This window comes from Homalodisca vitripennis, chromosome 1, assembly GCF_021130785.1.
Source record: "Homalodisca vitripennis isolate AUS2020 chromosome 1, UT_GWSS_2.1, whole genome shotgun sequence".
NCBI lineage: Eukaryota > Metazoa > Arthropoda > Insecta > Hemiptera > Cicadellidae > Homalodisca > Homalodisca vitripennis.
In genome coordinates, this window is record NC_060207.1 from 58116081 (window position 1) to 58131868 (window position 15788).

The following is a 15788-nucleotide window of genomic DNA, read 5'->3' on the forward strand; positions in this document are numbered from 1 at the left end:
ACAAGGCTCTAGTCAAGCTAACAAAGTAGAACATAACTGCAGGTATTTTTTTTTAAATGAAAATAAGCAATCTTGTGATCAGTATTGTGGCCTGCAAAACCAAGAAATGTGCAGATGTAATTTATAACTTTAAAAAGCTTATGATTTAAATAAATATAAAAGAACTGATTTTAACAACCACCACTAAAGAAATCAATTTAATTACAGTATTTGTATTTGATATGCTATTAATACCACATTAATGAACAATGCCAGTAGTGATACTGTTGTAATCCACTTCCTGTTGCAGCTCCTCTTGCAATGATCATGATTTGACTATGCTCACACTTGGCATGTATTAATACCACATTAATGAACAATGCCAGTAGTGATACTGTTGTAATCCACTTCCTGTTGCAGCTCCTCTTGCAATGATCATGATTTGACTATGCTCACACTTGGCATGTATTAATACCACATTAATGAACAATACCAGTAGTGGTACTGTTGTAATACACTTCCTGTTGCAGCTCCTCTTGCAATGATCATGATTTGACTATGCTCACACTTGGCATGTATTAATATCACATCAATGCACAATACCAGTAGTGGTACTGTTGTAATACACTTCCTGTTGCAGCTCCTCTTGCAATGATCATGATTTGACTATGCTCACACTTGGCATGTATTAATATCACATCAATGCACAATACCAGTAGTGGTACTGTTGTAATACACTTCCTGTTGCAGCTCCTCTTGCAATGATCATGATTTGACTAGGCTCACACTTGGCATGTATTAATACCACATTAATGAACAATGCCAGTAGTAGTACATTCATGGTAGTGTTCATTTATACATTATACATCAAAAGTCATGTATCATGAAAAACAATTTCAAATAAAAAACTGCAGATCCTATAGAAAATTTTCAAGACTTTTTTTGTTTTAAACTATGATATGTACTAAAATCAGTAATTTCTTTTTTAGGAAATACCTTATGTACTGCAAGTAGTTTAAAAAAAAATTATAATTTTAAAATTAAATATTAAAAATTCATGTTTGTTAGCTTAAGACTACATTTTAAATCATTGATCTTAAAAAATATCTTTTCCAAAATCATTTTTCTCTAACTATTATATTTTGGTTGTCCTTGTATCTTCTACCAAAAGCATAGTTTAAACTTTAAGCTGTCCTCATAAGCTGTTTTATAACTTTAAACTATATTCCCTGGTTAACTTGTACAATCCATAGTTCTGGTCAAATTTATTATCTATAAAAAACAGAACATTTGACACTGAAGTCAGAAGCATTAACTGTTAGAGTTTTAGCCAGCTTTCAAGTTTTATATTAAATAAAATCATGCAACTATAAGTTACACTAAATGAGATGAGAATGTGTGATAATGATTTTTTTATAAATTACTACATCCAAAGCAGTCTACAAAAAAAAATTAGAAACCACCATGGTGCAATTGATTTTACTATAATTCAATAAATCTATAAAAAATACAACTTAATAGTATGAAATTTTTATAAAGCATATAAAACATCTCTTACAGGAAAAGACACAAAAAGCTTCTTACGAGTAAAACTTACAAAAACTTGCCAACTTCTTTTAAATACGTTTAATTTTTTTAATTTTTCTTTGTACAACGTTTAATATGAGAAAAACAATAATAATTCTGGGAACACTGTTGAAGTATAAAGGAACAACTGGACAGATCAATGGTACTATTGAAATTTTCAGTACATATTGAAAAACTGAATGTATATCTTACCGACAAATTCTTATCAGTTTGTGCTTTGGATTCTTTGAGATCTTCTTCTGTTTTCCTCAACTTCTCTCGCAACCTTTCGTTTTCAACAAGAGATTCTTCATAAAGCTGAAAATAATAAATGTAAAATATTTGGTAATATTGATAACTGCAGTAAATAAAAACAAATACAAGTGAACTAAATTTTAAAGAATATAATTTGCTAGATTAAAGGAACTTATGTTATCTAAGTTCATTATTTTTAATTAGTTTGTTAATCTATTTGTTATATTTATAAGTTATAATTAATTATAATTAGAACTATATAAAATTATTATCATTAGAACTTTCAATATGTTGTAATAGTCTTCAATATTTATTTTGGCACACTACGTCAAGCAATGCAGTGGGGTTTATTGGGGATATATTACAAACATCTACAATTAGTCCAGACAAAGATCCTTCTCCGACCTCTCCCAATGATAAATGAGTGATTTCTACACAGTTAACATATGACATACACCAGTCACTTACTTATTTTTGAAAACTTGTCAGTCTAATATAAGGTATAGGTTAAAAGCTCAAGTTTCAAATAAGTATAAATAGCCTACATAAAAAAATCTAGTTTATTTTCCTCATGGATACGTCTTTTTTATTGCTAAATGCAAAGCTCTTATGTACACATAATATTGTCTGTATAATTCAGCAGTGGAGTACTTTGGTGGAATATATCCCCAACAGGACTTTTTGGCTATACATAGACAATTCATAACATTAGAGTTAATTAGAAGTTGGAGTTAACCATAGTACTCTTTAAATGTATCAAGCTTGCTAAAAATCATCAAGCTCTCATATTTTCCATAATTTTTAACTTTGTACAAAAATTTAAATTTTTCATAAGGAAAATAAACTGAAAATTTACTTTACTTTACTCAAGATGCATTATAAATTGTGAGGACTAATTTGCACAACACTGATGGTATGACCAATTTAATGATTGGTATATTAATAAACTTGTTAATACTTTCAAAAATTAGCAAATTACTGGAAATACGTACATTTTCCTTCTTTTTATTTTACCTCCACTGATCCGGTGATCTTAATGAACTAGAAATGTCAAACCCTGATAAAAAAGACTAGCAAAAACCTATTATACATGTAAAAGATATGTATATATATATATATATATATATATATATATACAATGGTGGTTCAGATGGCTTACATAATAAGGATGATTTGGTAATTTAGTATTACTGAATAGTTACAATAAACAATAAATATGACATTATATAAATTTAATAAAGTGCACTAAACTAGTATTGATACCTTCTTATAATCTATTTCACCGTTGGCGGTCGCTTCACCATCCGTAGATGAGCTGAGCCTGGATGATCTGCCCGACTTGTCTCCCGCACTCTGCAACACGCAATGTACACAATAATAAAGTGCACTAAACTAGTATTGATACCTTCTTATAATCTATTTCACTGTTGGGTTGCTTCCACCATACATAGATGAGCTGAGCCCGGATGATCTGCCTGGCTTGTCTCCCGCACTCTGCAACATGTTATATATGCAACATATATATGAAATGAAATGAAATATGCCTTTATTCAAGAGGCGGATTTAGGGCTATTTAGCCCTCTCTACCACTCAATCTCACATAATATACAGATATATATATATATATATATATTAAATTTAGAATGTAATTTGTTATTGTTTAAGGTCATTAAATGTACACACACACACACACACACACACACACACACACACACACACACACACACACACACACACACACACACACACACACACACACACACACACATATATATATATATATGTAATGACCTTAAACAATAACAAATTACATTCTTAATTAAAATTTAAAATTAACCAAACTATAAACATACTATGTAATAATTAAAAACCAAATTTATCAGCTTAATATGTAGAAAAAATTCAAACAAAGATAAATTAAAACTTAAATTAACAATTTACTTTTTAAAGAATTTCTCGTTATTGCTACATTCATTCTCTCAAACACACAGCCTGACTACAAGCATGCCACGAGCACCGCCACCCGTCACCCCTACAGACTGCCCAGCAACAAGTCCCTGACCCCCGCCCCAAAACGTGGTCAACCGTCTATAATACGGATATTATCAAGAAGGGAATTCCAGAGGCGACATGCCTGAACAGTGAACGACTTACTGAAGAAATTCGATCGATGAATAGGAATTGAAAGTAACGTGGATCCCCTTCTCGTAGGTCGTTCACTTATATCAGAAATAAATTTGAAATTTTCGGACAGGTAAACACTGATATATATATAGTTTATATATATATATATATATAGGATATAATATATTAGGTAGGCTTAGATATATATATCTAAGCTTATTTTTACTTGTAAATAGGATATTCAAATCTTCCTTGAGAAACAAAGTTTTATTTATTGATTTTTATTTCCATTACTAAAATCCTAAATTAAACCAATAACATAATTTATGCTTCTTAAATGTTTGTTTTCAAACTTCTAAATAACATTGTCATTTTTACTTCCATAAAAAACAAACTTATTACTAATTTTTGAAAAAAATTAAAGCGTAATGTACTTTTGATGCATACACATATTTACGAATTCATACAAATAATAATTCAAATGCTCAGGGTTCTTTTTAATTCAATAATTAAACCAGAAACATTAATATAATTGAAAATAACAAAATCCATTCCTATCTAAAAATATAACACAAATTCTTTCGGTCTGGTATTTATAAAACAAATCATCTGAATAGCTTTTGATAAAATATCTTTAACTCTTAGTTAAGATAAAGATCTTTAACTTTAGTAGTGAAGATAAAATATCTTGACTACTTAGTTACTCCTAGTCTGATGTTATGATGTGCAAGCTACATACTCAGCTAACGAAAGTATTGTATGCCAACACTATTCTAGCTGTTTTGCTGATTATTATAATACTTAGGCTTCTAAGTTGCTTCTTATCAGCATATTGAGAATTTAGTGTACAAATTAAATAGGACATTATGCTCTTCTCACACTGTGTGGTATGGTAGACTCAAGCACACTGTTACATGTTTACTTTGGCTTTTGTCCACTCAAGCCTCACATAATATTGCATTATTTTTCGTAGCGATTCACATTTAAGTTCCATCATTTTTATTAAATAAAAATAAATCACAAAACTATATTACTAGAACTGCAAAAGCAAGTTCTTGTCTATACATTTCTAGAATTTTCAAAATATTACCTCTTTTATTTATATTTATATACCAATCTATTCTTTTTGTACAGTTAAATATAGCTAATTTAGAATAAAAAATTACCTATGTACATAAAATAAACAAACTACTGGTCTGTTTCAATTTCTACTTAATTCAATTTTTTGAGAGGTTACCAAATTACTTTTTAAATTAGTCATAATAATTTGACACTACAAATGAAACCTAAGGACAATTTTCTATAACACAACAGGTTCGCTGCTGGCCACTGTCTGGACAGTAGCGCATCCCTCGCCAAAACTGAGGGGGATCGTTTCGATACTTGTGCTACCAATGCTGCAGAGCTCCGTTCAAATCAAATCAAATCAAATTTCTTTATTGCCAAGACATGGTTAACATGTATAGCATGCGTCAAATGACGTTATTGTAACTAACATTTTTCCATCCGTTCTACATCAAAATCCTCAATCAAACATACAATTTCACCTTCATTCATTTCCTTTTATTCGCCAATCATCCCACCACCAGCGACGGGGCGACATACCGTTATTTTACCTGTCCAGTGCTACAGTCTTGCTGCAATCTCTGAAACTTTTTCTATATGAAGAGTAATTACTTTCTGTTTACTTAGCCTGAATGTGGACAGATGAACACAGATGACTTTTAGCAATTTATGTCAACAGAAAAGGGAAGAGAAAAAACCCACTCAATCCTAAAGTATAACATATTCATGAAAGAAAAGTCCTAAGACATTTTTTATGCTTTCTACAAATGCTCATGATAAATAACCACCAGCTTCACAATTTGTACATCCCTAATTTACGAGCCAGACAAATGTTGATGTATGATTTTCTACTTCAAGTTCTGGAACATTCCTCCAGAAGTAAGAACCAGTTTTAATACTTCCAAGAACTCTGCACACATATACAAAACTCAGGTTCTGAGCTGATAGCAACAGATCAAAGACAGACAGTGTACCAGGGATTGAGAAAGGTTAGAAATGAAGTATGTTTGTTTGGCATGTGTGGGTGAATCAGAGCTATGCATTTACAAATGCCTTGATATCTTCTATTCAAGATTGTAAACTAGTAACAGGGAGGTGTAAATAGTGGAAATAGCTTTAGTAGGTCTTGGTAAAAGTTCACACCTAACCTTACAATTTCTTTTCCAAATGAATGTCTGTTACTTTTCATATTATGACTATTCAAACAATATTTATTGTGTGTGTGTGTGTGTGTGTTCTCTTCCTTAGCATGGAATAAGATCCGAAGTATGTACACACTCACACAATGAGGTCCGACACCCCAGAGCTCAGTCTTAACAGATTGTTTTTTCTGTTCCTGGCGGTTTGGGGAACCCGAATTTACCAGATTTGTTCCGATTTGAGTTGGCCCTCACCTTGCTGGATTTTAACATACTGTGTATGTGTATGAACTTTCGAAAGTTGCCATCCCAACACGACACCATCGCGCTATACACATTTGGACCTCACCTTGTCAATGTGTGTGCATATAGCCCCTCCAGTTAGATGACTTGCCCTCCCTCCCCTTCTTTCACAGTTCATAAGTACTTGGTGCAAATTTTATGAAGTTTAGTGTAGTGGTTTTTTTGTACAAATACATTTTAAGTGTGTTGGAGCATGTAAAGTGTGTGGGTGAAAGTCACAATGCCAGCTGGTTCCAAGGCCACGACGTAGATGGGCAAGTCTGATAACGAAACACCGTCTCTTAAATCGCTAAATGAGAAACTAAACTCCATTCTGCAAATTTTGGACTAGAATTCAACTGACATTAGCGACATAAAACATGAACAAAAAGAATTGGTCTTTACGATAGTTTGGTACGGTGGCATAAATAATATTAAGCAAATATCAGAAGTACAAGGCAAACCGATACCAACCTTCGAAGAAGACATTGTGAAGATTAAGGTAGAAAATAGTCCGTTAATGGTGAAATTAAATTAGTTTAAACATGAAATCTATGTTCAAGAACAATATTCCCACCAGAATAATTTGATAATTTGTGGTATTCCTGAGAACAAGTATGAAAACATACACCTTCTTATCAAGTGCATTGCTAACACCACAGACTTTCCCGATTGGTCAACAAGTTCAATAGACGCAGTGCACTGGATGGGTCAAACTACACAAAAAAGTCCATGGGCCGTAATAATTAAATTTTTCAGTCGGATTGACCGAAACAAGTTCTTTAATCTATGCTAGATGAAGTGCAACCTGAGAGCCTCGGTCTTGGGATATGGCAGTGACAACACTGTTTACACTAATGAATCATTGACTCCGGCAAACAGAGAATTGCTGAGACTGATACAGGTTTTATGTTGTAATGATCCATTAGTTAAGGAGGATTCTCATCAACTAGCAAACAAGGTGGGCATTGTTTCACGAACATTCAAATTTCAATTCAACTAATGTAGATTTATTTTACTGCGTATGTTATTAATAAATAAAGCCCTCATCCAATATTTTGTTGACCCAGCACAATCAACTACCCCTGAGTACTCTTTTTCTACAAAAATTTAACCAAATTTATTACACAACTGAATAAATGTTTGACTCTTTTATTGTATATATATAATATACAATATTAAATTGAACACTTTTAATCCTTTTCAATTTATGTAATGTTTCCATTTAATACATTCTCCTTTCTGATTTTTAACTGTACTCTTTGTTTAAATTATTTATCAAGGAACCAGTGTAGCTTAAATCTTTAGTTATAAGTGAAAATTTGAGAGAAAAAATCAATACAAAACCATATAAAATATCCTATGAATTAATCTATTAATATTTACTTACAACTTCAATTATTTTAAATTAATTATATAGACACTTTTGACAGTAAAACCCAATGTATATTTTTTTCCAGTTTCCGCATTTTTAGCCGAAGTCCAGTGCAGAACCATCATGTGAGTTAGTTTTCACAACTGTTACCTAAAACCTCCCATCATCTAGTAATAACAGCAGAGAGTAAATAAATTTAAAAATCATATTCTAAATGTATTTATTTTCTAGATATACATTTATTCAACAGTATCCTTATTAAAAGTTATTTCAAAATGCCAGTATTAAATCACCATACTGCCTAGCAGTTATTAAGAAGAAATTAATTTTTAAATTTAAAGTAAACCATAAAGTGAGTAAATATATTTTAATTAAATTATTTTATTTAAGGAATTGATTTCCCATTCAATTAAATATATATCAAAATGTTTTTCACCTAGTTATAAAAGGAAACAACCACAAATACTATTGAGGATGCAAATTTAAGAAAATATTAGTATACATTTCTCATCTTGTTCAACCATCATCTCAACTCAAATTAAGAGCAAAAAGGTTTGCCAACATTCTCAGTACCAGTTTTATACTTAAAAAACTAATTTTGTAAGTTCGAATGGGGGTCAATAATGTCATCTACGTTGGTAAGGTTCATACAAAATACATAGTTTTATTTAACTGTAATAAAAACTGTATAATATAAAGACAACAAATATTACAAAATGGTTGAACCTAATAGAATATTACTAATTGTTTATACTTCTTTCTAGTTAATTATCCACACAATTAAGAAATTTGTTTCCTTTGGTAACTATATTTTAGAAAGAATATGAAATGTTGCTATGTGCAGTACTTAATATGTTTTGCAAATGAGTTTTGGTCTTATTTCCATGTCTATGTTTATTTTACGAGAATGTATAAATAAACAAAGTAAATGAATCTAATATGTGATTTCCAATTATTCATTGAAATAATAAAATATAACTTTATAGTATTTTAACACATGTATAGATCTCTCTTATTTACGAGTATATGTTGTTTTAATTGATTTAACACGATTATAGTTTCAGGAAGCAGCTTACAGCATATCCTTCTGAGTAGTCACTTCGAAGAGAGAGAGCCGAGGAAGACCTGGAGCCCAAGGAGGGAGTAGGGTGGTGGCGGTTGAAACTGTTGGAGCGACTGGTGGTTGGACGGTGGCTGTAAGAGGTAGAGGAGGTTGGGGAACCAGTCCTCCCGCTGAAGTTGGAGGACTGCAACCAGTTATTCAGGTAGGATGAAGGGGAGGAAGACATCTTGGGGGAGGATGAGAGATTGTAGGCACTCGAAGATGGAAGAGTGAGACCCCCATAACCAGAAGATGTTCCACCGTAGGTGGTGTATGCAGATTGCGATCCATAAGGTGACTGAGAGGAAGCACTGAATGGCAACTGTGAAGAGAAAGAGGGAAGAGAATATGACGAGGAAGAGTATGGGTTGGAAGTATTCAAGTAGGATGAAGAGGAGCCATACCCCGAGAGGTAACTGGAAGTGGGATTCTGCGCGGCATACAAGCTACGAGGCCTGGAGGAGGGCCGGCGTGCGGCACGGTCGCTGTACGCAGCCATACTGACTAGCCTACGCCACCACACGCTTGGATATAAATATACTGGCAACCTGCCCACCCTGCCCTCACCACTACACTACATCAGGACGTTGCCATTCACACTTCCTTGTTACTGGCCTCTACTTCTTTCTAAAATGTGCTATTTCATTCTTATACAAATTCTGAATTTATAGTAAAATTGAATGAAAACTAATAAAATATTTTGACTCAAAGAGACTTAAAGTATTAGTCCGCATTATTTAATGCACAATAATCTAAAAGAAAATACCACAAAACACAATGTTTTAAATACAAGACTGCTGGAGAATATTAAAGTGAGCCTATCTGTCTAAATCAGCAACTGTGTTTGTTTACAACTGGAAATAAAGTCTGGACAGACTCAAAGTTGATTTGTATAAAAATAAAGCCTCAACTGCTTATTTTAGATTCAGTGCTTGTTTACTTTGCAAATTTATAGAGCTAACAGAAAATCTGACTAATACTAGTCTGATACATACAATGAAAAGTGAGTTTGACGACTATTTGTAAATATGCACATATAGATTTAAAAATATACTCAATTTATCCAACCACATTTCAATCTTTATTATCTTCCTAATAAATACATTCCTTTAATGCCAGAACAATATAAATGATCATATAGCAGACGTAAAAATCATACAAAAAATTAAAAAACTACTACCACAATGACAATGAAATAAAACAAAAGATCAAGAATGATTGAAATGTCAGTGTCTGCTCTTAATGGGAAATGCTGCAGTACTCAGTGAATTTGTCCAGTTTATAATCCATAACACACCTTCAAGAGAGTTTATTTGGAACATTTGGCGAAGTGAATTAAAAATATAATCTGCTCCCTAGATCTAGCAATAACTATTTCTGATGCGAATAAAAAAAGAGCTAACTTTTCTAGTAGTAAACTAGTAGTAACTTATCCTGTCCAGAACAAAAGTAGAATCTACTTATTAGTTACTACTAATAGAGTAGAATCTATGTGGATGTTACATTTTAAGGTCAACATATAACTCACTTTTACCAAATTTCATATCTATCAATGGCATAAGCCAGGCCTAAAATATTGTTTTGTTTACTATTACACATTATTATTTATTCCTTTTGGTGCAGAACAAAATTTCATTTTCGTTATACTATGTTGTATTTAATACATTTAATATATTGCTCTTTGAGTACAAAAAATCCTTTTTAGAAGCTAAAAATTAAAAATTCCTACCCTAGACAGAAAAATTGTTTTCTGAGCTCCAGCAGATTTAAAATTAAAAGGAAATATCAGTTTAATCTAACAGTTAACATAAGGTATTAAAAATTAGATTTGAATTTTTTTAACTTTTTCAGTTTAAGAAAGTTCGGAAGATTTAAGATTTTAAACAGTCGTTTGACAAGTGGCATTGACGACTTTAAAAAATGTCACTTATCCCAGAAGGGTTCTGGCTGGGTTATATTTTCTAGTTGAACCTACATTGATAACTGCTAAACCCATGTGTCACTTATATATGGGCAACAACATGGATATTCAGGAACAGCACATCACTCCATGTGTCACTTATATATGGGCAACAACATGGATATCCAGGAACAGCATATCTGTAACTGATCGATAAGTCCTAGTCTATAACGAAGGATGACTGTTTGAGTGAGTGGAGTTCCCTTAGTGTTAAAAGCTGTTAGTAGCTGAAACATGAGAGAGTACCCTTCCCTATCTGCTTTAAGTGGAAGAGGCTGGAACAGAGCTAACCTTCTTCCAAAGTGACATAACTGAGATACAGAGCCTGCTATCCCTCCACATGAAATCTCGACAGAAGGTTACTTCTACCACCAGCCTTATTCATCCTGAATATTCCAATGTCACCCTGGAAGCAGCGCTAATGTCCTTGTAGGACTAAGTGCAATGAGGAGTTTCCTCAGCTTCATGTCCTAAGTGAATACAAAAACAGAGAGTTAGATACACCATTGACATCAGTTGCCTCTGAATAAGTTTCCTATCACTCCGGCCACCTCCTTCATGGACTTAGCAATGCAGACCACTTAGGTTTTAAATAGCGCAGGAACTCACTGTACTCTCAGGTGTTAGCCACTCTAAACTCTTCTTTGGTTTACTCCTCCAACCAGTTCAATTTAAATGGTATTTAAAATTATTCTTGTTGCTTTTGATAATGTTACAAACGATTATAGAAAGAGGTTTTTGTTTCTTTCAACTTTCTTTTGATAATGTACATATTTGCAGCTTTAATATATGAATGTTTTTGTAAATCTATTTGTATTTGATAAAAAAATAGGAATATAGTGTCAGTACAAAAAGGGTCTCCTAGATCCGCCTTTAGCTCACACTAAAAATATCAGTTTTAGCAAAAAATTTGATCTTGCCGTACCACTAGTCTAAACCTACACTGTCTGTGAGGCCAGACGTTTCTTATGACAGGTAATATGTGTTTGAAATGAAAATGGACTGGCCAAGTACTAGAGCAGTGAACACTAGTGACCTAGACTATAATGATAGGTTACGTAGGTTGTTGGAATGTCAAAGTGACAACAATTCATCCAAAAGTTTTGAAGAAGTTGATGATTCTGACGAGGATCCTGACAACATAGGTAGTGCCGTTGGCCGAGTGGTCTAAGACGTTGGACTTTGAGTCTGAGTTAGAGACAGCGCAGGTTCAAATTCTGTCTGTGACCGTTGCACTTTTTATCAGTACCATCGACCTTGTCCTGTATTGACTCTCCCCCTTATTCTGTTTGATAAGATCCTCGCACAGGCCAGTGGTCCATGAGGACGGGCAGAATAAGGCATAAAAGGAGATCGGCTTCTCCTTAAAAAAAAAAAAAAAAACCATGCAGTCTGGAGAGGAAGCTGCTACGAGGGATCCTGTGGTTCCAGAAGAATCATCAGAACATTCAGGAGCACTACTAAATCCTGGAAAAGATGAGTATGCTCTACGAAATCCTGGTAACCAGTGACCCTCAATCCAAAAAACTTCAAGCCAATCCCCCACCAAATCCTTGTGATAAAATGGAAAAAAGGACGACGCTCTACTTGCTCATGGGTGAAACACAGAAAAACTGCAGGTCTGTAACAGGTTGCAATGCAATCTCTCTCTCTCTCTCTCTCTCTCACACGCACATGGCACAGTCATATCACTGTCACGGATCCAGTTCTCGACCTTTTTTTATGAAAAAAATGTTAAAGTCCAAGTGACACACTGATATTTGTTTCTGTACTTGAAATACGATTGCAGAAAAAGTACAAGTACACAAGAGTGGAAAAGAAAAAAGTACCAGTCCCGACAGGGGTGACAGGACTAGTGCCTGAGTGTGTGTATGAGAAAAGTCGAACAGCTCCTCCGATCCACGGTAATAACTAACCAGGCTCCTGACCAGATCTCGCTCTCCAGAGATGACGCACCGGCGGGTGCAAAGTCCTGAGTCACGAGGTGGTGAGGGACGCGTCCACAAGGCGATCATAGCCAACAACCCAACTTGCACCGGATGATGCGGTCGGTTGACTGTGCCACTTGTTGCCATCTTAACTAATCTCCTCCGATTCTGCACGGTTTTCTATACTGGACTGTACAGTGTCGGCCAACCCTACTGAGCTGGGAAACTCGGTTTTCAGCCTTTTCCTATGATAAAATTCTATTTAGAATTTCCTTTCTAATTCCAAAAGTGAAAACAAAACTCAAATACAATTAATCTAACTCCAGTATACTTCAATCTAAAAGATTTAGTAAAAGCTGTTCATTTGCTGTTCATGAGATTAAGTGGTAGAGAGGACATTATAGTCCAAACTTTGCCTCTAATAAAGACATTTTCATTTCATTTCATTTGCAGATGTTTAATAATGCAATTTTTTAAATTTTGTTCTTTATTTATTTAATTAATATTAAAAATGCTTTATTAATAACAAATTTATTAAAATATAGTAAGAATACAAAAATAATATACTTATGTAAAAGGAAAAATGCAGTCTTTTTTTATATGACAATCGATGATTTTGTCTGCCTTCTAAAAGCAATACTATTTTCAACTAGTCATAAGTTAGGAGGAATGAGTCCTAAAAAAGAGTACGGATCTGGAGTGATACCATGGACCACATACACCTTAAATTGAGAATTCAAAAGAAGTTAAAAACATAACATTGATATAAGACATAAATATAAAATTTCTTATTACTTTTATTATTTCAAACAAAATACATGATACTAGGAACTGGTCTATTGAAGTTCAAAATACTGCAACAATAATAACACGAATTACGATTATAGTACATTTGATGACTTAATAAAAACATAGGTAGTAGCTGCAGATGTGTTGGAGAAACAAAGCCTGGCAGCACTTCAGTATTCCGCCTCACAAATCACTCTGACCCTTACTTGCTGGATCTTGGCAATCGCCACATATCGTAAACTCACATCAGAGAAATTGGCTTGGTAACAAAACTATTATATCTTCGTACCTTGTACACGCGTGCTTAGTATTGTGTATGACTTTTGATGAACCAGTGCCGTACAGACGAAAATTCACATCAGAGAAATTGGCTTGGTACAAAACTATTATGTCTTCGTACCTTGTACACTCGTGCTTAGTATTGTGTATGACTTTTGATGAAACAGTGCCGTACAGACAAAAATTCACATCAGAGAAAATGGTTTGGTAACAAAACTATTATATCTTCGTACCTTGTACACTCGTGCTTAGTATTGTGTATGACTTTTGATGGACCAGTGTCATACAAAAGAAAACTCACATCAGAGAAATTGGCTTGGTCACAAAACTGCTATATCTTCGTACCTTGTACACTCATGCTTAGTATTGTGTATGACTTTTGATGAACCAGTGCCGTACAGACAAAAATTCACATCAGAGAAAATGGCTTGGTAACAAAACTATTATATCTTCGTACTTGTACACTCGTGCTTAGTATTGTGTATGACTTTTGATGAACCAGTGTCTGTACAGAGAAAATTCACATCAGAGAAATTGGCTTGGTAACAAAACTATTATATCTTCGTACCTTGTACACTCGTGTTTAGTATTGTGTATGACTTTTGATGAAACAGTGCCATACAGACAAAAATTCACATCAGAGAAAAATGGCTTGGTAACAAAACTATTATATCTTCGTACTTTGTACACTCGTGTTTAGTATTGTGTATGACTTTTGATGGAACCAGTGTCCATACAAAAGAAAACTCACATCAGAGAAATTGGCTTGGTAACAAAACTGTTATATCTTCGTACCTTGTACACGCATGCTTAGTATTGTGTATGACTTTTGATGAACCAGTGCCATACAGACGAAAACTCACATCAGAGAAATTGGCTTGGTAACAAAACTATTATATCTTCGTACTTTGTACACTCGTGTTTAGTATTGTGTATGACTTTTGATGAACCAGTGCCATACAGAAAGAAAATTCACATCAGAGAAATTGGCTTGGTACAAAACTATTATATCTTCGTACCTTGTACACTCGTGTTTAGTATTGTGTATGACTTTTGATGAAACCAGTGCCGTACAGACAAAAACTCACATCAGAGAAATTGGCTTGGTAACAAAACTATATATGTCTTCGTACCTTGTACACTCGGTGTGCTTAGTATTGTGTATGACTTTTGATGAAACCAGTGCCATACAGACAAAAAATTCACATCAGAGAAATTGGCTTGGTAACAAAACTATTATATCTTCGTACCTTGTACACTCGTGTTTAGTATTGTGTATGACTTTTGATGGACCAGTGTCATACAAAAGAAAACTCACATCAGAGAAATTGGCTTGGACACAAAACTGTTATATCTTCGTACCTTGTACACGCATGCTTAGTATTGTGTATGACTTTTGATGAACCAGTGCCATACAGACGAAAACTCACATCAGAGAAATTGGCTTGGTCACAAAACTATTATATCTTAATACCTTGTACACTCTTAATTAGTATTGTGTATGAATTTTGATGGACCAGTGCCATACAAAAGAAAACTCACATCAGAGAAATTGGCTTGGTCACAAAACTATTATATCTTAGTACCTTGTACATTCTTAATTAGTATTGTGTATGACTTTTGATGGACCAGTGTCATACAAACTAAAACTCATTAAAATATAATTAAACTTTATACAAGTATAATATTGTACTGATAGTGTAAACATAAACCAAGAATCATACAAATGTGTTAGCAAATATCTCTCGTGCAGCACAATTGTGTACAGTTCTACTTATAGTTATGAATATTTTTTTATGATTTTAGTGTAACATAAATAAGTTGTAATGATTATGAAACAAACACATGGCTATAAATAACCTTAGGTTCATTACAATATTTGATAGTATAGTGATTTTATAATACTGTCCTGTAGTATTATAAAAACTTATATTTAATTAATGAA

General features: G+C 33.4%; 1 protein-coding gene across 8 annotated transcripts in view; it reads right to left on the minus strand.

Annotated features, from left to right (window-relative positions):
- Positions 1 to 15788, minus strand: part of LOC124362207 (protein phosphatase 1 regulatory subunit 12A-like) — a 176899-nt gene that overhangs the window by 12989 nt on the left and 148122 nt on the right. For all 8 annotated transcript variants that reach the window (XM_046816564.1, XM_046816573.1, XM_046816555.1 and 5 more), the window contains 2 exons: positions 3064 to 3153; positions 1759 to 1863 (listed from right to left, as the gene is read on the minus strand). In XM_046816564.1, the coding sequence (XP_046672520.1) occupies positions 1759 to 1863; positions 3064 to 3153 (195 nt within the window). The remainder of the gene's footprint in view (positions 1 to 1758; positions 1864 to 3063; positions 3154 to 15788) is intronic.